Source organism: Oryctolagus cuniculus, chromosome 16 (genome assembly GCF_964237555.1).
Source record: "Oryctolagus cuniculus chromosome 16, mOryCun1.1, whole genome shotgun sequence".
Lineage (NCBI taxonomy): Eukaryota > Metazoa > Chordata > Mammalia > Lagomorpha > Leporidae > Oryctolagus > Oryctolagus cuniculus.
The window spans coordinates 35,054,428-35,077,616 of NC_091447.1; the positions used below are offsets into that span (position 1 = coordinate 35,054,428).

Here is a 23,189-nt window from a genome sequence, read left to right on the forward strand (position 1 = left end):
GTGTGTGTATGTGTGAGTGTGTGTGTCTGTGTGGATGGGTGTGCATGTGTCCTTATTTGGTTTTGGTATCAAAGTAATCCTGGCCTCATACAATGAGTTTGGAAGCATCCCTCCTCTTCTATTTTTTGAAATAGTTTAAGAATCATTGATCTTAATTCTTTAAATATTCAGTAGAATTCAGCAGGAAACCATCTATCTGGTCCTGAGCTTTCCTTTGATGGGAGACTGTTATTGCTGACTGAATTTCACTACTCAGTATCGGTATATTTAAGCATTCTATTTTTTCTTTTTTTTTTATTTGGCAGGCAGAGTGGACAGTGAGAGAGAGAGACAGAGAGAAAGGTCTTCCTTTGCCGCTGGTTCACCCTCCAATGGCCGCTGCGGCCAGCGCGCTGCAAAGGGCGTGCCGCACCGATCCGATGGCAGGAGCCAGGTGCTTATCCTGGTCTCCCATGGGGTGCAGGGCCCAAGCACTTGGGCCATCCTCCACTGCACTCCCGGGCCACAGCAGAGAGCTGGCTGGAAGAGGGGCAACCAGGACAGAATCCGGCGCCCGGACCAGGACTAGAACCTGGTGTGCCGGCACCGCAAGGTGGAGGATTAGCCTAGTGAGCCGCGGCGCCGGCAGCATTCTATTTTTTCATGATTCAAACTTGGTTAGGTGTATGTGTCCAGGAATTTGTCTATTTCTCCTGGGTTATCAAAATTGTTGGCACAGAATTGCACACCATAATCACTTCTGTGTATCTGTGGCATCAGTTGGTTTTCCTTTTCATCTCGAATTTTATGTTACAGTAATCTGGTTTTGTTTGTGATTGTCCTTCCAACAATTCTAAAATGTTTATCTTCTCTGAAACTGTAGACACTTCTGCTATTATAGTTCTAGTCGGTGCCTTAAGTCATGGTACACACAGGACAGCTGTTGGTGTTTTTCACTGTGTCACGGCTTCCATAGCCCTTGTGAAGGTAACTTGGTGTATGAAAAATATTTAAACCAGTGTCTCTGTGGGGAGAAGGTTGCCAGAGCATCACACTCACCTGTCATTTTCCTATATTTATTTTATGTATATATTTGCCTAAGTCTATTTCTACTCCCAAGTAACTATTTTCTTTTTTCTTCTTAATTTATTTGATAGGTAGAGTTACAGACACTGAGAGAGAGAGAGAGAGACAGAGAGAAAGGTCTTTCTTGTGTTGGTTCACTCTCCAAATGGCCACCACAGCCGGCGATACGCCGATCCGAAGCCAGGAGCCAGGTGCTTCCTCTTGGTCTCCCATGCGGGTGCAGGAGCCCAAGCACTTGGGCCATCCTCCACTGCCTTCCCAGGCCACAGCAGAGAGCTGGACTGGAAGAGGAGCAACCGGGACTAGAACCCGGTGTCCATATGGGATGCCAGCGCCGCAGGCAGAGGATTAACCAAGTGATCCACGGCGCCGGCCCCCTAAAGTGACTATTTTCACCAGCTCTTCCCAAAATCTCCAACTCTTTCTTATGCCCACTCTTGCTAATTGCTTGCTTCCTATTTTACTTAGTAAACAAGAAAAATTAAAAACATAAATTCCACGTGCTCCAACAACCTACCTACATTTGTACCCACATACCCTCTTTTCTCAGAGCAGTTATTAGGGCTAGTTTCATCTATTCATTATCTCCACTTGGTACTGGATTCTCTTGCCTTAGTGTTCATCCATCTTTCTTTCTGACATCATCAGTTATCAACACTCCCTTTCCACTTGGATCACATCCATCAAAACGAACAAGCCCCACAATCTCTGCATACGTGGCTGGAACATCCAAGGTGACTTTTAGTGGCTAAGTGTTTCTTACTGACATTTCTAGAATGTCCATTCCTTCACCTAACTAGGATTAGTTAGGTGAAGGAATGGGTTTATATGAACAGGAAACAGAAGATATGATAATACATACTTCCAAAATTAGGTCACAAAAGATAGTAGCTCTCAGACAATCACTTCCATCTCTTTCTTTCTCTTTAATTACTAACTCAGAAGTCAGCTACCCTGTCTTGAGGACATTTAGGCAGCTTAAATGGAGAGGTCCACTTGCTGAAGAAATGAGGTATCTGCCTAGAAGGCACCAAAAAACGAAGGCCTATCAACAACTATGTAAGTGAGTGTGGAAGCAAATCCTCCATCCCCAGTCAAGCCTTGAAATGAGTGCTGCCCAGAATAGATGGCATTGACTTGTAACTTCATGAGTTATCATAGGCCAGAAACATCTAGCTAACCACTCCCAGACTCTTATCCCTCAGAAATGATATGAAGTAATAAATACTGTTTTAAGTTGTTGCTTTGAGAATAATCTGCTACAGAGCAATAGACAAGAAATATAGTATCTAAAATAAGGAGGAAAAATTTCATATACTCTTTAGCTAAGTTCCCACCTCCCTGCTCATTTTTATATAAAAATTCAATATGGGAATTGCATTTAGTCACCTCTTCCCCTTTACTTTAATTCTCACTTCAACTCTCAGAAAAACTGCTAACGACCTTCATGTTTTTAACTTCAGCAACAAATTCTCAATCACATGCTTTTTTGTGATCCACTTAAAGATTTTCAATTCCAACATGCAAATACAAAATGAGATGAAACTTTGGTGTGCTGTGTATAGATAAAATTAAACATAAAAAGAAAAAAGTAAATAAAACATATGTGCATTAAACATGATAAAAGTAACACAAGGAACAAGAGAAATCTAATCTTCTTGAGGCATCTACTCACTAAATATATAAAATGGACCCTAAACATGAAAATTAAGTATATATGATATATAAAGAATTTAATACGTGGTCTTAATTTGGTCACCTATCAGAGATACCTATTTTGGCACCACTGCTAAGAAACACAAATAAAACCCATGCCTGTTCAGCAGGTTAACTGTAGAGCTAAAGCTGTGGCCAGTGGTATACTTGGAGCCTACATTGAATTAGGATAATTTCCTGCATGACATACATACTCATTTCTCTCTAAAAGCATTATTTGGCAGTTATTCAATTTTCTCTTTTTGAATTATTTTCCTCTGGGTCATCATTCATTGTTCTCTTCTCTCACTGGTCATATTCATATCCTCTGAAGTCTTAGGACAGCTCTGTAACATACACTGTCTCCAGAAATATGACATTCAGACTTTATGCCTTACATAGCATTTGCTGATGAGTCCAAAATTTACACCTCTAGTCCAAACCTCTTACCTAAATTCTACAAAGCTTAAAACCAAACTTTAATATCTACCTCAAAGCCTACTTGTCTCTTGGGGCACTGCAATGGTCTCTTGGACTGTCTCCCACATTGCCACCACAGACCCACTTTAGTCTACTAGCAACTCAGCAATCAGAGTGGTCCTTCTAAAATAAAAAGCAACCCTATTAACCCTCTGCTCAGAATTCAGGTGGGTCTTCCTATATTTATCACAGTGAAATCTAAAATCAGGACCATGACCTGCAAGGCCTCACCCAGTTTACTCCCACCACTAACAACTCATTCACTCAGTTCTAGTCATACTAACCTCTGTGCCATTACATAAACACCTCAAGTATGTTCTCTTGTCATGATTTTTAAAGATCACTATTCCCTACTCCCTTTGCCTACAGTGTTCTTTCTCTAAATAGTCACATACTTGCTCCTTTAATTCCTTTAGTCACTGTTCAAACATCCCCTTATCAGAAGGACTTTCCTTATCATCTTTTATAAATACAAGTACTAACCACCTTCAACCCAACTATAGTATTCCCTATATCCCTTGTCTTGCTTTAATTTTCTCTCCAATCCAGACTACCACCTGATAGGCACATATTGGTTTAAGTGTTTACTACTTGTTTCTTAGACATTAAGCTCCATAAAAAATTTGTTTCATAGGCCTGAAATTTACAGACTGGCAAGCTCATAGAATGCACTCTACAAATATTACTAAAAAAAAAAAAACAAACAAAAAAACCAAAGCAATGAATAACAGTAACAGGAGACATTCCCACAGTGAGCCTCAGCAGCAAGTGGGCAGCTACATGCAAAGCTGAAAGGATTTCCTAAGGAAAAACAGGGCCCACAGGTCTCCCACATCCAGCAAACTGCCAGAACTATTTTGAAAGGAGTGGTGTAATACTGGAAAGGCTGATAAGAGCAAGGCCACAGAAATTCTAGTTTATGGTAGCTGTGGCCCTGACAGGAAGAAATTGCCTGAATAAAAAAACTAATAACTTCACCACAGAAAAGTAAGGGAGCTATCCTCTCAACCAAGTTATCAAAATAATATCACTAAAATTTCAGAAATAAATACTATATGTTTCCTAATATAATGCACCACTGAAGACACAAAATAAGCTCTATGGCACTCTTGCCAAAAGCATAAACCTGAATCCAGTCATGAGAAAACAAGGAGAAAGGGAGAATAAGAAAAATTGGCTTATATTCTTCAAAATGTCAATGGCATGAAACACAAACAATCAGGAAATATTCTGGATTAAAAATCAAACACGCATGACAACTGAATGCAACGCAGGATCCTTGATTTTATTTTGCTAGAAATGACATTAATGGAATAACTGACAAAATCTGAACACAATCTGTAGGTTAGTAATGTAATATTCCACCAATGCTGACTTCCTGATTATGATTAAATATTCAGTTGTTTAAGAGAACACCTTTATTATTAATATTCACTGAAAAAAATATATACTCATTGAAGTATTTAAAATTAGAAAGAAACATTATGTCTGTCCTCAGTTTATTCCCATAGATATGAGAGAAAATTGTTATATGACAGAGCAAATAAAACAAATATAGCAAAATGTTACCACTTGGGAAATCTGAGTGAAGATACATGGGAAAGTCTTTGTATTATTCTTTAACTACAGTAAGTCAGAAATTATGCCAAATAAAATTAAGTTTAAAGAAATAAAAACTATATAACAAATCTCATAAATTAATGGAAAAAAGAATACTTTCAATATATTAGAGTGGCCCCTATTTCAGGTTTTTAAAAGACAATCTCTATAAGTTCTCCTTTCAATAGACTTAAAATGTTCAAGCTTTTAAATAATACTTTCTATTCCACTATCATACTAGACTTTTTTCTACTTCTAATTTTCATTGAAAAACTAGAAACAAATAATTCCAAGAAGAGGCCAGCATTGTAGCCTAGTGGGTTAAGCCTGTGACACCAGCATCTCATATGGACACTGGTTTGCGTCCCAGCTGCTCCACTTCCAATCCAGCTCCCTGTGAATGCACCTAGGAAAGTAATGTAGATGGCCCATGTGCTTGGGTCCCTGCAACCCACATAGGAAACCCGGAAAAAGTTCCAGGCTTTTGCCTGGCCCAGCCCTGGCTGTTGTGACCATCTGGGCAGTAAACCAGAGGATGAAAGACCTCTCTCTCTCTGCCTCTGCTTCTCTGTAACTCTGCCTCTCAAATAAATAAATGTTTTTTAAAAATAATTCCATGAAGAAAAGTATTGTAAGGACGACCTGTAAACAATACTGTGATGACTATGTAATAGTAATTCTAACTAGAATGCATTTTAGGATAAGATAAAAGTATATCATCACACATCAAAGATATTCCTTCAATTGAAAGATCATGAATTATTGTAGAAAATCCTCAGAATAGTACAATGTAAAAGAATTGATTTTACTTGTTTGAACATAGTATCAATCAATCATTTTTATTCCAAGACAAAACAAAGTGAAGTTACCTTCATGGACTGTAATGCCACAATTGTCACACTGAATTATTTCATCAGCATCCTCACTATTGTCTCCAAGACAAACACAGCAAATCAGAATATGGTCCATTTTTTGTGAACTCCAGTTTTGACTCTTCTCAAGAATCAGCGAGTCCTAATATTAAAATATTAAAGTATATCAGAAAACCACACTTAAATTAAAAGATAGTTTTAGTAAATAAAGCTCCTGCTTTAAATTGCTTTAAAATATGTTTACATAGCAAATTTATGTCACATTCTCTGTTCTTTTGGTAGCCTCAACATTTGCCACATTTGAGAAGTACAACTTTTTGTCAAAAGCCCTTCGAAGTACTCAATTTACTTCTCTGCAAATTCCATATTCTTTCACCTTTAAGAAATGAAAGCAGGCATACAAACAATTCTTCATCTGCTTGGCAAGTCAGCTTTGCCCTTTCAACTAGGAGAAAGGAAAAATTAATCCACAAGTAATTATATATGGGTTTAAAAAGTTTAAGACATGATTCCTACACTTGGGGAACTTTATAATCCTACCTAGGAAAGACGAGACACACACATACAAGACAAGAAATCAACTAAAGATAACATAAAAGCAAGTATGCATGTAAAGGCAGAGTTAAACTGCACTTTGTTAAATGCTGGTGAATTCACAAGTTCCGGGGTTATCAACTACTGGAAGATAGATCCATGAAAGCCTGCACAGGTATAGCTGTGTACACAGGTACAGAAACTAACCTAAAAAAGAATTCAGGATGACCACATGCTAGAAGAGTGAGAGTGCTCTATTGAGTTTATATCAAGAAATAACAGCATATACTGGAAACCTAAAAGCTATAAAGAGAAAGATGTATTAATAGACAAATATTAAAAGATAAAATTCCAAAAACAGAAAAAGTCAGTTTAATTAAAACTTCCTGTATTGTGTATTTAAGCTTTAAAAATTTGCCAGGAAAATTAATCTTCTCATATTTAATAGAGCAGCCTTAACATTACATATAGTAAAAGAAGGTACTTTGGTTTATATATTTTCATTTACCAACTTAACTACACTCAGAAATAAAACTAATAAATTAGTTCCATACCATATATTCACTGAATATATTTGGCTTCATATTATTCTCTTTTTTTTTTTTTTTTTTTTTGACAGGCAGAGTGGACAGTGAGAGAGAGAGACAGAGAGAAAGGTCTTCCTTTGCTGTTGGTTCACCCTCCAATGGCCGCCGCGGCCGGCATGCTGCGACCGGCGCACCACGCTGATGAGATGGCAGGAGCCAGGAGCCAGGTGCTTTTCCTGGTCTCCCATGGGGTGCAGAGCCCAAGCACCTGGGCCATCCTCCACTGCACTCCCTGGCCACAGCAGAGAGCTGGCCTGGAAGAGGGGCAACCGGGACAGAATCCGGCGCCCCGACCGGGACTAGAACCCGGTGTGCCGGCGCCGCTAGGCGGAGGATTAGCCTAGTGAGCCGCGGTGCCGGCCCATATTATTCTTTCTTATATTTTTATATATAAACTTCACCAATATTCAAAGGTAACATTTAGAGCCATCATTTCAATAATGATTTGTAAATGACATTTGAATAACACTCAACTGTCAAAATTATTCTTTCAATGTATTTTGTGTATAACAACTAAAATTGCAGCTGATCTGTAAAATAAATCAGAAGAGAATGTGAAAATCAGCGAAAAGGTTGTATCATTTCTGTTGAGAATTCCAGTACTTGGAAGTTTTATAATTTTGTTTCTCTTTCTTAGAAAAACCAAACAAAACAGTTTGGAGTGAACAAATGGCTAGCAAATAAAAGTGAAAACACCCTAAAAAAGAAAACTTTTCTGTTTCAAAGTACTTTGATATAGTAGGCAAACAAAATCTGCCCAGTTTTTACAGCTTCAAAGGTAACCATATTTGACTTAAAATCAAATACTATTGTGTTTCATTCTCAGTTCATTTGCTAGTTGTTTGACTTCAATCTGGCAACTTCCTCATAAAAATATCTGCCTAATGAGGCTCTTGTGAGAATTAACAGAATATATGGCAAGAATATTTTTTGCACATACTGGGCATTCAAACATTCACTCCTTTCCCTTTCCCTGCTCTCTCTGTGGATGGTTCAAAAAGAGAAACACAACTGACAGTTTATTATACTGGAGGATCCTCTTCTGAACTCCAACAGAAAAGTTGTAAGCCTCAATTAGCACTCTACTTTAAATATTCATCCAAAGGATAAATCAAAAGAATAGTTTTCCCTAGAATATCACATCTAGGTTAAAAAGTAGATTAAGAAACAACCTAGCAAACAATCACAGTTTGATACATAAGAGGTTTCTCATGTTTATGGACTCTACCAACTTTCTCTGGTGGAACTGCAACAACTCATCACCTCTGAAAAAAAAAATTTAGCCATTCAGGAAACAAGTAAATTTCTATAGGCAGCTCTAACTCCCCATTTTCCTGTTTTTCTACTTTGTTCACAAAACCAATAAATGTCAGAGGTGGGGAAAAGTTTTTTCTGCCAAAGGCTATGTAGATATTTCTAAAATTTGTTGTAGGCCCATAAAATTATCAACTTAAAAATTAGCCTGGGCCGGCGCTGCAGCTCACTAGGCTAATCCTCCGCCTTGCGACGCCGGCACACCGGGTTCTAGTCCTGGTCGGGGCGCCAGATTCTGTCCCGGTTGCCCCTCTTCCAGGCCAGCTCTCTGCTGTGGCCAGGGAGTGCAATGGAGGATGGCCCAAGTGCTTGGGTCCTGCACTCCATGGGAGACCAGGAGAAGCACCTGGCTCCTGGCTTCGGATCAGCGCAGTGCGCCGGCTGCAGCGGCCATTGGGGGGTGAACCAACGGTAAAAGGAAGACCTTTCTCTCTGTCTCTCTCTCTCACTGTCCACTCTGCCTGTCAAAAAAAAAAATTAGCCTGGTTTAGATTTATTAAATTTTGAACCTCATCTTTGGTGGAGTACCTAGGAAATATCATAGAATAATTCAATGGAGACTTATGTAATTATAATAAATGGGATGCTATAGTAATAAATCAGTGGATTTTTATTTTTTTCCCCTGAGATTTAAAATTTACCTCCAAAATGTTAACATTATTCAATATTCTCCACAGGCTCTAAAATATGTTTACTATTTATTTATATGTGTATTCTACACAGATGATTATCAATGATATATGCAACAAGCTAAGTTTTATCTAAATTATATGTGTGGTTGATAGAAGGAAATTCCAACCCACTTCATGCAAAACCACAATTAAAAGAATTCTATTGGTCTGAAGATGAGAAAAAAAATAAGCATATCATAAGCTTTGACCAATAATTCTTTCTCTAAGCTTTGAAAGAAAGTTACATTCTCAAGAGTATCAGTAATATTTATATAATTTTTATAAAAACTGATTGTTTTATAGGATTTAGAGCAATTTGTTTTATTTTGAAGCCTTTTACCTTGAACAGGAACATACACATTTTGGGAAGTTTTACATTTTAATAGCAAAAATCATGCAATTGCCATTTCTTAAAATGGCAAGCCATCTAATCCATTTAACATAACAATCAATCTTTTACAAAAATTTCTACTAAGCAAAGAATAGAAAATTACATTTCAAAAACAATAATCCAAATTATCTCCAATGCTAAATATTCTCTATGAGAGGAGATCTTTTCTTCTTTTTCCAAAACATAACAAAACAAATTGCCATTTCTATTGACATGATTTTCTGTCATATGTTAATTCTCATTCAAAACCTCAAGTTTCAAAGGCTGGAAAATGGAACCTATTTTCTGAACTAGCTCTCCCCCAAAAAAACCTCCCTCAAAAGAAAAAAAAAATTCTTGGTGAATCTAAATTCAGGATAAAAGACGTAAAAGGACCCATAACCACATTCCTATGGGATTACTCAGATTGCACTAAACTCAGAAAATGCCAGCAGCCACTGACAAAGACAGGTGTCCATCTGCAGAAAATGCAGGTTATCAAATGTTCAATTCTAAAGCCATAATTCTCAAGGTGCATTGAGTTCCCCTGTACTAGGAACATAAGACAAAAACTATGCTCATAATGATACTAGGATGCTATTAGCCTTTTTTCATTTTCTTATACCTGTGAGATTATGATGAAGTTTTTCTAGAAGCTACATGAAGTGAGACAGTGTCATCTTGTCTTTTGAAAATTTTAAGTTATTTTTAAATGTTTTATTTTTAAAATAATACATCTACATACATAATCTTATTTCATATTACAATAGGGGTCCTCAATAATTTTAAAGAATAAGGGGTTCTGAAACCAAAAAGTTAAAAACAATAGTTATGAAAAGGGCCCTGCTCCAAAAACATCTGAGAAACCTTAAAACTTTGAGCTTCAGGGCATAATTTACCTACAAATGATGATCAATATCATTTCCTTACAAATGCACTTGCCAGTAACCAAGAAAAATGTCTGCCTGCTTATAAACCAAATATAATTCTATAATGTATTCTTAAAGCCACATTTCCAGGGAATCTCAAAGTGGTATCCGAGAACTTAAGTAAGAGCAGAAAAAAATAAAATTTCAAATATAATCAAATATATACTTATTAACTATCTCATAAATGCTTAGTAATTTCCACTACCTAAAATAACCAGAAAGAAAAAGACAAAAACATTAGCCACAAGCAACAAAAATTAACATTTGTTACCTTCTACACAATCACATGAATTAGAAATTTAGAAATATAAGTGATAATCTCAATTCATCAGTTTAATTAATATTTAGTATCTCATTTGACTTTTGTAATTTAAATAGAGCTAGCATCATCAAAAAATATAGAAGATATGAATATTAGTCATGGGAGAAAACTCAGTTATCAAGCTTTTAAAAGGAATGTGTTATTCTAAAGGAAAATTAACTTTCTACAAGCTCTTCTACATGGACACTTTCATAAAAAGTACTCTGGAATCTTATTCTTGGAATGTTTTGGGACTATTAACCTAACCACATAAGGTCCTTTTATTTATTAAAGTCTGCATCAGAAAGGTTAAGTTACTATCTCTTAAGCAATATATTATGAACTACAGGTTATTAACAAGCACGTAATACATACATTTTTCATGTGAAATTTCTAAACATATGCTGGTGGCCCTCGCATCTTAGCATAAATCTGATAAACACTGTCTCTATCATAAGCCAGACTACTTTGTGAATATGGGCCTAACAAAATTGAAGGACGTGATGTTGTCAAATGTAAACTTACTTAGTAGACATACAGAATGAGTATTAACCACCATAATATAAGCTGAATGCTGCCTAAATTAAAAGTGAGCAACTGGATTTTTTCATACCTGTTTCCTTCAGATAGCATAATATGAACAGCCTATGTTGTATCATTAAAAATACTGTATTTCATCCCAAATGATAATTTTTCCTTACATAAACAATTAGGATGGCATTAGGGGCAGGCAACACTCTCCATATATAAGTGGGCAACCTAGAAGATTATAAGCCAAATAAACTACTTTTCATCCTCACTGGCAAATTATCCCTCTCAGTCCCTACCTATGATTTTAGTAAGAAAACTGCCAAATATTACACAAAATTTAATGAACTAGAAAATCACGGCTATGAAAAATTTGTAAGCAGAAAAATGTGAAAGAACAAACAAAATATAAGAAGAAAAATTTTCTACCCACTTAACCTATTCCAATAACATGAAATAAAAGGGTCTGGTAAAAAAGTAATTTGGTGACTACAAACACATTAACAGAAATGACAGAATTAATTATTATAGCTACACATGTGATGTAACAGATACATCTACATGTAAGACAACAACTCAATCTTTCTTTTCCAGAGAAACATATACATAAACACACAGACAAAGAGACACAAATGTGTTTGACTGAAGAATCTTGAATGTTGCATCTCTGGGCCCAATGGATAAACCTAACTTTCAGTAGTAGAATTCCAAGTGGAAGAACTCAGTCATTACTGTAGTTTTACGAGAGAAATATTTGTTTTATGATGGAAGTGCTTGCTTTTTTTCATTTCTTTGTAGAGAGACCTTATTCACTAAACATACGTATGCAAAATTCATATTTACTCCCATACACATAAAGCAAAAAATTTGGTGATTATGCAGATAATAGGTGCTATAATTGGTAAAGGAATTAACCCTGAAATGAATCTCCACAACTTAGAGAAAATAATTAAGTTTTTTGTTGCCCTGCTCTAAAGTATTCTAAAGCTGTGCATTTTTATGTGGATATGGACATAACTAAGTTGTTTTATAATCCACTTAGCACCATTCAGCAGTTTTATGAACAATGTTGTGAGGTAATAAAAGGGGATTGGAAAACTCTTCCATTTCCCAAGACTATGGATATAAAATTTTTCTAAATAGTGCTCCTTGAAGACAGAGATTGTAGGCTCCTTGAGAACGGTGACACTCAGTACGTCTGTAGAGCAAATGAATAAAGGTTACATTTAAGGTGCTCATTCACTCTCACAGCTGTTTATAAAACAGAATTTCAAGGAAGGCACTTAATAGAACAAGTAGAGTGAGTTAGAGAATTCCCTTTTCCCCAGACAGACAGATATCATAAAAATTGGGTTGATCTACCTCATTACTCTTGCTTTGAGATAGTGTCAGGCTATCATTGGTCAGTTCCTCATCATCAGCACTGTTTCTGCTAAGAACTTTACTCTTCTTCTTCTTGCAACCCCCTTCACTAGCAGGGCTGCTATGATCTTCATCATTGCCTTCGTCATTCTCATCCTCATCACTCCCACTTCCCTCATCTTCATCATCCTCAATGTCTCCATCACTTCCCTCTTTCTGAGATGCAGATCTCCCTTTTCTCTTCACCACAGTAGGTCGCCAGTCATTATCATCTTCACTGTCATAGTCATCCATGTCATTCAGCTCTTCCATGGACACAAAATCCAACAGAGGCCGGTTTCGACGAAGGTTCCACTTTTTTGGCTCATTGACTTGTTCCTCTGTAGTGGTTGTTGGAGTGGGGGCAGAAGGGGAGGTGTTGACAGCAGGAGGACTTGTGGCTGGGGTGGCGGCAGCAGCAGAAGCAGCCACACTATCAGATACTGTTGGTTTTTCTTTCTCCTTTTCTCTTTCCTTTTCTTTCTCTTTCTCCTTTTCTTTCTCCTTTTCTTTTTCTTTCTCTTTTTCCTTTTTCTTTCTAGGTTTTTCTCCAGTTTCTTCATCCTCTTTCTTTTCCATTTTGATTAACTGTTTTTCTGATGACAGTATTTCTTCAACTGCACAATTTTTAAGTTGTTCTTCCTTTACTTTAGTATCTTCATTCAGTTCTTCCTCTAAAATATTTTCTTCAGAATCACTACAGGAACCTTCTCCACTGTCCTTTGAAGGATCTTCACTTCCATTACCACTCCCCTCAGAATCTGTTGAAAATATGAGAAAAAAAAAACCACACATATGTATATACATACACACACACACACATGACGTTGACACAAATGAAACCACCAAAATTTGTGAATAACTTGCAAAACAATATGAACAAATTTAAGTCAAAGAATGGTAGACATTCCCAACCTGATTAAATAATAAATAAGGAAGCTGATAAAATGGTTTTAATATAGCATTAATGAAGGTGAATATATGCAACCCTAAATTAAAATATGCTCTAAAAAGAATAGCAGTATTTTGTATTATATGGCTCACCTATATTTGGAATCACTAATGCTATTTTTTTCTAAAAGTAAATGTGCTTTTAAAAAAAATTGGGCACTTGATTTTAACTGAAAGATAATATAATACAAACAAAATTCTTCTTCCTTTAGAAACTATATGGAATTACAAGTATTGAAATTGTCATGGGCCAGTGCTGTGGCACAGTTAAGTTAATCCTCCATCTACAATGCTGGCATCCCATATGGGCACTGATTCAAGTCCTGGCTGCTCCTCTTCCAATCCAGCTCTCTGCTATGGCCTAGGAAAGCAGTAGAAGATGGCCCACATGCTTGGGCCCCTGCACCAGCATGGGAGACCCGGAAGAGACTCCTGGCTCCTAGATTCGGATCAATACCGTTCAGGCCATTACAGCCATTTGGGAAGTGAACCAGCGGATAGAAGACCTTTCTCTCTGTCTCTCCCTCTCACTCTCTGTAACTCTACCTCTCAAATGAATAAATAAAATCTTTTTTTAAAAAAAAGGAAACAAATTGTCACTTCCAAAGCAAAAGTGTATGTATGTGTGTGTATGTATATGTGTGTGTGTAGTTCTTTTCCCCTAACTCTGTCTTTCAAACAAATATAAAAAAAGAAAGGAAGGAAGGAAGGAAGGAAGGAAGGAAGGAAGGAAGGAAGGAAGGAAGGAAGGAAGGAAGGAAGGGAGGGAGGGAGGGAGGGAGGGAGGGAGGGAGAGGGGGCCAGAATTGTGGCCCAAAAGGTTAAGCTGCACCTGTAACAACAGCATACTATGTAAGCACCAGTTCAAGTCACAGCTGCTCCACTTTCGATCCAGGTCCTTGCTAATGTACTTGGGAAAGCCACGGAAGATGGTCCAAGTACATCGGCCCCTGCCACCCACATGGGAGACCAATGGAGTTTCATATTCCTGGTTTCAGCCTGGCCCAGTCTCAGACCACTGCGGTGATTTGAGGAGTGAACTGACAGATGGAAAATATCCCTCTCTCTCTCTCTCTCTCTCTTTAAATAAATATAAAATTTGGCTCCCCAAAAACTTTGCTTCCTTCATTTTACTTTTTATCAAGCAAAATGAGCATATATATTTATAACAGCCAACTTGTACCACATTCCTAATAGATTTGATAAGTATCAAATGCATAGATGAAGAGAGGCAAAAGCAACACCTTAGAATGCAGGCTATAAATCAAGTTATCAATTTTCCTACTCACTAGGATATAGTTAATATCAATAGAAGAAGACTCACCTAAGCTTTCAAAAATTCTAGGAGCAGGCCTTTGTCCTAGCAGTTAGGATGCCCTTATTCCATAGAGTACCTAGCCATTGTGGACACTGGGCAGTGAACCAGGGATTGAGAGCTCTCCCCTTCTTCTATTTGTCTCTCAAATAAATTTTTAAAAATTCTAGAAATTGCCTGCAGCGTCAGCACCCTGGGTACTAGTCCCAATTTGGGCACCGGGTACTTGTCCGGGTTGTTCCTCTTCCAGCCTAGCTCTCTGCTGTGGCCTGGGAGGGCAGTGAAGGATGTCCCAAGTGCTTGGGTCCCTGCACCCGCATGGGAGACCAGGAGGAAGCATCTGGCTCCTGGCTTCAGATTGGCGCAGCGCCGGCTGTAGAGGCCATTAGGGGAGTGAACCAATGGAAGGAAGACCTTTCTCTGTCTATAACTCTCTGTCTCTCTCTCTCTAACTCTGCCTGTCAAAAAATAAAAAAATTATAGGATTTTTTTTTTTTAATTCTAGGAAATAAACCATAGGCCCTTAAATTGGAGAACTTGTTGAGTAAATTAATCCATCCTGTTGGAAACTGAATCCATTCTGGAATCCATCCTGAAAACACGGGCTATGGATATTAAACAGTTTTTGCAGGTCTGTAAGTTTCCCACCAAGTTCCTTCCATTGCTGCTTCAGACAGTTCACTCCTTCTCAAAAAAACACTATTCACTAACTTTCTAATCCTCTATGCACCCAATCAAATAAATAAAACTCTAAAAGGGAAGGATGAATAGGCATGGGAAAAAAGAAGGGCAAGCAAGAAGAGATGGGGGAAAAAACAGTCACAGTCAAATCTTGAGCAACAAACACCAACAGATACTGATTTTTAGCATCAATAACCAAGAAACAGTAATGTTAAAATGGTGGGAAAAGTCAGTGTTTCCATACCATTTCAATTTCCTTTAATTCAAGTAGATTTAACATACATAATTAATTAGGCATAAAAGTGAAGGAAGGTGTGATCAGTGATTAGTATCTAAGATACCTCAGAAGTCCTATATAAACAACTGGTAATAAAAGTATCCTGTAAATTACAGCTATTAACAAATAATAATTAATTAACATTTAACAGATGTTGATTGACCATGTGAAATCATTATTAATCTCAAGATTATCATGTAGATATTCACAATTACTTATTCTGTTCTGAAAAAATACTCTCATCTAAACAAGCACATAAGACACATGAGCAGTATCATGCTGGTCAAGAATGACTCATTCAAAGTATTTGGAGGCAAATGTGTTTCAAAATTCAGATTTTTTTTCCCAATTTTGGAAGGGTAGCATGGCATATGCAGCAAACATTACATTAACATCGCCAGTAAGATAAATGGCACTGAACCTATAACCAAACACATTGTTCCTACAGTGAAAAGTATGAATATTTACAGAGCGTGATAAATAAATACTACAAACTCCTACCGGTATTAGTCAAGTTTTACTATAAGTTTGTGTCCAACTGAGGAAACACTTTTAGATTTTTTTAGTTTCTTGGATGTTAAAAAAGGTGTGAAACTAGTATCACTCAAAAAAGGTAACTTCAGTCAAAGAACTCTACAACTCATTTTAAAGTTTATGATTTTTAAGATACTCAAAAAACATTAAAATACAACCTATCAAAAAAATCACTCTGGTAAACATAATAATAATCCGCACACACTTTAAAACAAGGATCTGAGAAGCAATAAACAGAGCTGACTAAACACTTTGAAGCAGAGGATCCCTGTGTACATGGACTAAGGAAGACTGAAACACCATACAAGCAATGCCATAATGACAAAAGCCGGAAGATGGAAATAATAAAGGGTATTTTTCCTTAGGATCAATCTTCTAGAAGCCTTTTTACCAACAGAAATCTACTGATTCAAAAGTAAGATTAACTGGTGCCAAAGAATAGATACTTGAACAAACTTAACACCAATCCAACTTTGCTATTACTTGGAAAATTCTGCAAACTGTCACAGATTTTTGTGATTTTGTTTTGGTTGTTGTTACCAATGACAATTAATTAATTATTCTTAAAAGTCCAGGTAACAAGCCGGCGCCGTGGCTCAATAGGCTAATCCTCCACCTTGCGGCGCCGGCACACCGGGTTCTAGTCCCGGTTGGGGCGCCGGATTCTGTCCCGGTTGCCCCTCTTCCAGGCCAGCTCTCTGCTATGGCCAGGGAGTGCAGTGGAGGATGGCCCAGGTGCTTGGGCCCTGCACCCCATGGGAGACCAGGAAAAGCACCTGGCTCCTGGCTCCTGCCAGGATCAGCGCGGTGGGCCGGCTGCAGTGGCGGCCATTGGAGGGTGAACCAGCGGCAAAGGAAGACCTTTCTCTCTCTGTCTCTCTCTCTCACTGTCCACTCTGCCTGTCAAAAAAAAAAAAAAAAAAAAAAAAAAAAAAAAGTCCAGGTAACAGATGAAACGAAATCAGCATATGAAGAAGAGATCTGTACCCCCAAGTTTATTGCCGCTGAATTCACAATAGCTAAAACATGGAATCAACACAAATGTCCATCAACTGAAGACTGGAAAAAGAAATTATGGTATGTATACATACTGTGGAATACTACACAGCAGTAAAAAAAAAAAAAAAAAAGAAATCCTGCTATTTAAAACAAAATGGATGCAACTAGAAACCATTATATTTAGTGAAATAAGCCAGTCCCAAGAAGACAAATTCAACATATTCTTTCTAACCTGTGATAACTAATAGAGTACCTAAAAGATATTCTTTAAGAGTGAAATTGACACTTGAAGATGCAATGATTTTGAACAGCCATTGTCTCTACCGTTGAGGAAGAATTTTTTTTTTTTTTTTTTTTTTTTTTTTTTGACAGGCAGAGTGGACAGTGAGAGAGCGAGACAGAGAGAAAGGTCTTCCTTTGCCGTTGGTTCACCCTCCAATGGCCGCCGCGGCCAGCACGCTGTGGCCGACGCACCGCGCTGATCCGATGGTAGGAGCTAGGTACTTATCCTGGTCTCCCATGGGGTGCAGGGCCCAAGGACTTGGGCCATCCTCCAGTACACTCCCTGGCCACAGCAGAGAGCTGGCCTGGAAGAGGGGCAACCAGGACAGAATCCGGCACCCCGACCGGGACTAGAACCTGGTGTGCTGGCACCACAAGGCAGAGGATTAGCCTTAGTGAGCCGCGGCGCCGGCCAAGGAAGAATTTTTTTATACACTGTTGAACACTTTACTTTGTGTAGGGTTAATCTCATGAGTATGAAGTTAATGGAAAATTGATCTTTATAAAAAATAAGAATGGAGGGGGTGCTGGTGCTGTGGAATAGCAAGTAAACCTGCAGCCTGCAGTACCGGCATCCCATATAGGTGCCATTTCAAGTCCCAGCTGCTCCATTTCCAATCTGGCTCTCTGCTATAGCCTGGGAAAGCAGCAGAGGATGGCCCATGTGCTTGGGGTCCTGCACCCACATGGGAAACCCAGAACAAACTCCTGGCTCCTGGCTTCAGCCTGGCCCAGTCCTAGCTGTTGTGGCCATCTGGGGAGTGAATCAGCAGATGGAAGATCTCTCTGTCTCTCCCTCTCCCTGTAACTCTGACTTTCAAATAAATTTAAAAAATCATAAAAAAAAAAAAAGGGAAGAATGAGGAGTGTGGTGGGAGGGAGTAATTACTGTGTTCCTAAGTTTGTATATATGAAATGCATGAAGTTTGTATACCTTAAATAAATTTTTTAAGAAAGTCAAGGTAAAATGATTCTCTTTGATTCTGTTCTTGTCTTTGAATAATGTCTGAATAAAAAGCAATTTTAAGGCTGGCGCCGCAGCTCACTAAGCTAATCCTCTGCCTTGCGGCGCCAGCACACCGGGTTCTAGTCCCGGTCGGGGCGCCGGATTCTTTCCCGGATGCCCCTCTTCCAGGCCAGCTCTCTGCTGTGGCCAGGGAGTGCAGTGGAGGATGGCCCAAGTCCTTGGGCCCTGCACCCCATGGGAGACCAGGAGAAGTACCTGGCTCCTGGCTTCGGATCAGCGCGGTGCGCCGGCCGCAGCGTGCCGGCTGCGGCAGCCATTGGAGGGTGAACCAATGGCAAAGGAAAACCTTTCTCTCTTCCTCTCTCTCTCTCACTGTCCACTCTGCCTGTCCAAAGGAAAAAAAAAAAAAAAAGCAATTTTAAAGGCTTAAATGTTTTATACTTATTATTGTATTATTAAACAAATGTGAAATTTTTCAATAAATTAAAATCCTAGTAGCTTGTTCAATCTTTCACATTCCAAATATAACATATGAGTCCTATCCAACTGGAGGGATCAAGAACATATCAAACTTTATATTTCTTTTATCTCTGAAAAATAACTTAATCTGATCAGTTTTCATTTCTTTTTGGCACAAATATACTCAAGGGATGGAGATAAACAGTATTTAGCTACAAACACAGCTGGGTAACAACAATAAGAAAAACAAGACCCTTGGCTCTCTGTATTTTCTATGCTGCCAAGAAATACCTATTACTACAAATTCAAAGAATGGTTCTGCCACATTTCAAATCTATCATTCCTATACCCTATATAAAAAAGAAATAATATACTGGAGACAAATGAAGGAGATATGCAAGCTATTTTAGGCAGAAGGTCAGAATTAGTTCCAAGTCTACAATAAATTTTTAACATTAAAAAAAAGACCTTTATGGGTGCCGGAGCTGTGGCGCAGCAGGTTAAAGCCCTGGCCTGGTGCGCCGGCATCCCATACGGGCGCCAGTTCCAGTCTCAGCTGCTCCATTTCCTCCGATCCAGCTCTCTGCTACGGCCTGGGATAGCAGTAGAGGATGGCCCAAGTCCTTGGGCCCCTCCACCCACGTGGGAGACCCAGAGGAGGCTCCTGGTTTCTAGCTTCGGACCAGCGTAACTCTGGCCATTGCAGCCATCTGGTGGGTGAACCAGCAGATTGAACCTCTCTCTCTCTCTCACTCTCTCTCTGCCTCTGCCTCTCTGTAACTCTGCCTTTCAAATAAATAAAACTTTAAAAATAAAAAAAGGTAACCTTTCTCAAGCACATAATATATCAGAATCCCTCCCAGAAACAGCTATTTCAACTAACAGTTAAGTAATTTCATCACACTTACAGAATTACAATAGTAACTTTCAAGAATCTCCTAATGATATTAATTAACAAAATAAAATTGTTTTAACTAATAACAACTATCAATATTGTTATAATCAATGCTTAAATTTTTCCCATGATAAATATTAAACAGTAAAATTAATTTTATGTCGACTCTGGAACCTAAATAACCTTAGTTCATTACATTCATCAACTTTAATCATTCTGTTTATTGATCTAACACAAGGATTAGTATTATAAGTATACACAACATAAAATAGACAAGTCATTAGCTTACTGGCTATTCAGCTATCATCTTGGGGCTATCACTGACTAACTCTATATAGCTTATGAAAAAAGCCATTCAGTCAACACAACTGATCCTCTACCACTGGACTCCGGTTCTACTTGTATCCCCTTGCACTTTCTGGGTAAATCTCAAATGGGGACTGCTTTCCCCAGAAGATATCTGACAATCTCTGGAGACATGGTTGCCACAAAGAGGGCTGGGGCAAGTAGGCAAGACACTACTGCCATTTACTAAAGGACAGCATGCCACTAAACATCCCACAATATACAAGACAAGATCCATCCAAAACAAAATGCCAACAGTGCCAAGACTGAGAAATCTTCACCTACTAAATACACTTGTATAAGGTCTCAGTTTGATCTAACTCTACTTTTCCAGGCTTATTTCTTCTATTATTTTACTCAACCTTCATCAATAAATAAAAATGGCATTTCCAAGCCTCCATATCTTAAATCATCTTTTGTATTATCTACTATTTTACTTATTCTAATAATATTATTATTTATTTATGAGTTTAACAGAGTATGTGACAAAGCACTAAACTATAGTCACTCAATGAATATATCTTAATCTACTAATCCAAAATCAGATGAAGTATAAAATATACTAAAGTCTCATCTGATTTTTCTGGCTGGTTTATCTTCTGATTTTAACTAGGTTGAACCATGAAATTACCTGTTTGATAGTTCTAACCCCCAAAAAATTGTGATTCCAAACAGCATTTCTGCATATGGCTTTTCTCATAATTATCACCATAATTCTAACACATGCATACTCCATTTATTTATATACTTATATACTTAATCACTTTAAACTTTATTTATTGACTCCCTTCAACCAAAAGTGAGCAACAGCTCTGCTTTCAGTAGAGATAAAATAAAAGATAAGCTATTTTCAGTTACATACATTCCATAAAACTCAAAACTGATAATTATTAATGATAATCACTTGTCAATTTTATGGTAGGCTATCCTTCAGCAATGTTTATTTTTTTCTTATGTGATCATCTGTGAAACACACGAGTAAAACTGTTCATCTGCAAGAGTGTTGATGACCTTTTAGTGTTTTCTATATTTAAAGTCAAACAGAAATACAAAATGTGTTAGTAAGAATTTCAGATTTCAAGGTGAGGAAAATAAACTGGTGCACAGAATACATTCAACAAAAACTCAGCCCCACCAACCTTTAACATTAAGTCCTAAAAAATCAATGGTTTATTGAGGAGGTCATTTCTTCAAGTTGTTTTGAGAGAAGATATGATCAGACAAATGTTTAGCTGTTTCTCTACCTCCAGTTTAACTTCCTAGTTTTAAGAACAGTTGGGACTCCATAATTTCAACATGTTTGAAAGCCAGTGATTGGTCTAATGTCCTATTTCCTGTAAGAGTCTCACTAAACTATCTCAGGGAGAAAAAAGAAAGGATTCAAACAGTAAACACTGGTAATATAAAGTGAGCCAACATCTCAGCTATGGGGTGGAACATGACACCTGAACCAAGAGTGTAAAGTGTTCAATTTTTGTTGACTGTTCATTACCTTAAACAAAATTATTTTATATTAAATTCCTTTTTTCAATAAAATACAGTTTAAGCCACACAAGGGCCAAGGAGGTAAACTATGATTGTAGCTAACTAGGTATTATAGGACAAGAGGGCACAAAAAATGTATTTTGAGTGCTTTTAGGGGAGATATATAAATCTAACAAAATTTATCTTACTACTTTCCACAAATAGTAGACAGCTCCCTTCAACTCTGACTAGAATTTAACAAGGTCAGGAATCTCTACTTTGCTTCATACCATAAATTACTTTGAGAAAGTAGTTTATGTTATTAGTTTGTTTTATTCCTTGCAAAAATACGTGATACCTATGAATGACTTAATTTCAATAGAGAAAAAAGAAAAACACATCAGGATTTATCATCAGAGAAGTCATTATGGAATGCTTGAAGAAATGAGCTTTAAAATTTTTCCCACGCCGTTTTTGTCACACTTTACAACCTTAATTATGACAAATTGAAACTACATTCTAGCCAAGAATATTATTATCTGCAAAGATCTTCACCAAGAGAACTAAGACAGATGTGAATTCCACCTCTGTCCCTTTCCTGTCTTTCCCTTCTTTGGGAAGTACCAAACATCTCTGAACTTAATGGGGGAAAAAGAGCTGAGAACCAAAAGTTTAAAAAAAAAAAAAAAAACAGTTAATCAAGAAAAACGTATCAACTTTTGATTACTGGACGTGAACTCAGTAACCCCAATACCCAAGTAGTTTCGGTTTATCTATTCACTCTTGTGAAGGAAGCAGTGAAAAGACTTAAATCTGGAGTCAAATCCATTGGATCCATTTCTGCCTCAATTCCCTTACCCAAGTTCTTTAAACTAAGTACCCTGTTGGCTTGTAAAATAGTATCTCCTTCAATTAGTTACTATAAAAATTAAATGAGTCTATGTAAACAAAAAGTTCTCAGTGGACCACAATACAAGTTTTACTTGTTGATGCCACCGAAAGTAGTAACAGTAATACAACATTACCCATTTTATCCCTTCCTACCAATTCTAGCAGAAAAAAAAAAAAAAAAGCAGTACACATGCAGGAACGCCAGAGGAGAAAGAGATGTTAATTGAGGATAGCAAGCTCTCTAAGGCATATCTTGAAACCACTGAAGGGATAAAATAAAAAGGGCAATTCTATTTTTTCAGTTGTTTCGATCAAAAGATGCAGAATTATGACTTCTACGGTTCATGTTTTTTATTTCTCTCAAAAAAATTTAAACATAATTGTATCAATTAAAACTTTCTAAAACATGAACATTAAGTACACTTAACAGATAAAAAAGCTACACTTATCTGATTTCAACTTTGTACAAAGTGAATGTTTTTTTTTAAGAAATTGTTTTTAAAACGCTAACTAAAATGAGCAAGTGTGCATGCTTAGATACTTCAGTGATTCAATCTGAAAGGCCTTGACAACCACAAGGTCCAGCAGCTAGGATAATTCAAAGTACAACTTTTTGACCAATTTTATCTTAGTAAGAATGTTAACAGACAAAAAGCAAAGCTCCCCTCTCACAGGGTGAGATCTGAAGAGAACAGGCTTAGGGGCTATCCGTGGTCCACATTACTCTCTTGGTACCGTTCCACTTCGGGATCTCTCTTAATTTTTTCCTCTGTCCATGAAAAT

General features: G+C 37.5%; 1 protein-coding gene across 13 annotated transcripts in view; it reads right to left on the reverse strand.

Annotated features, from left to right (window-relative positions):
* Window positions 1-23,189, reverse strand: part of PHF14 (PHD finger protein 14) — a 184,190-nt gene that overhangs the window by 159,773 nt on the left and 1,228 nt on the right. For all 13 annotated transcript variants that reach the window (XR_007922235.2, XR_007922234.2, XM_051852938.2 and 10 more), the window contains exons 3-4: window positions 12,308-13,107; window positions 5,709-5,853 (exon numbers count right to left, since the gene is read on the reverse strand). Coding sequence is in view for 11 of the 13 variants with exons in the window: in XM_051852938.2 (XP_051708898.1) it covers window positions 5,709-5,853; window positions 12,308-13,107 (945 nt within the window). In the remaining 2 variants the exon portion in view is untranslated. The remainder of the gene's footprint in view (window positions 1-5,708; window positions 5,854-12,307; window positions 13,108-23,189) is intronic.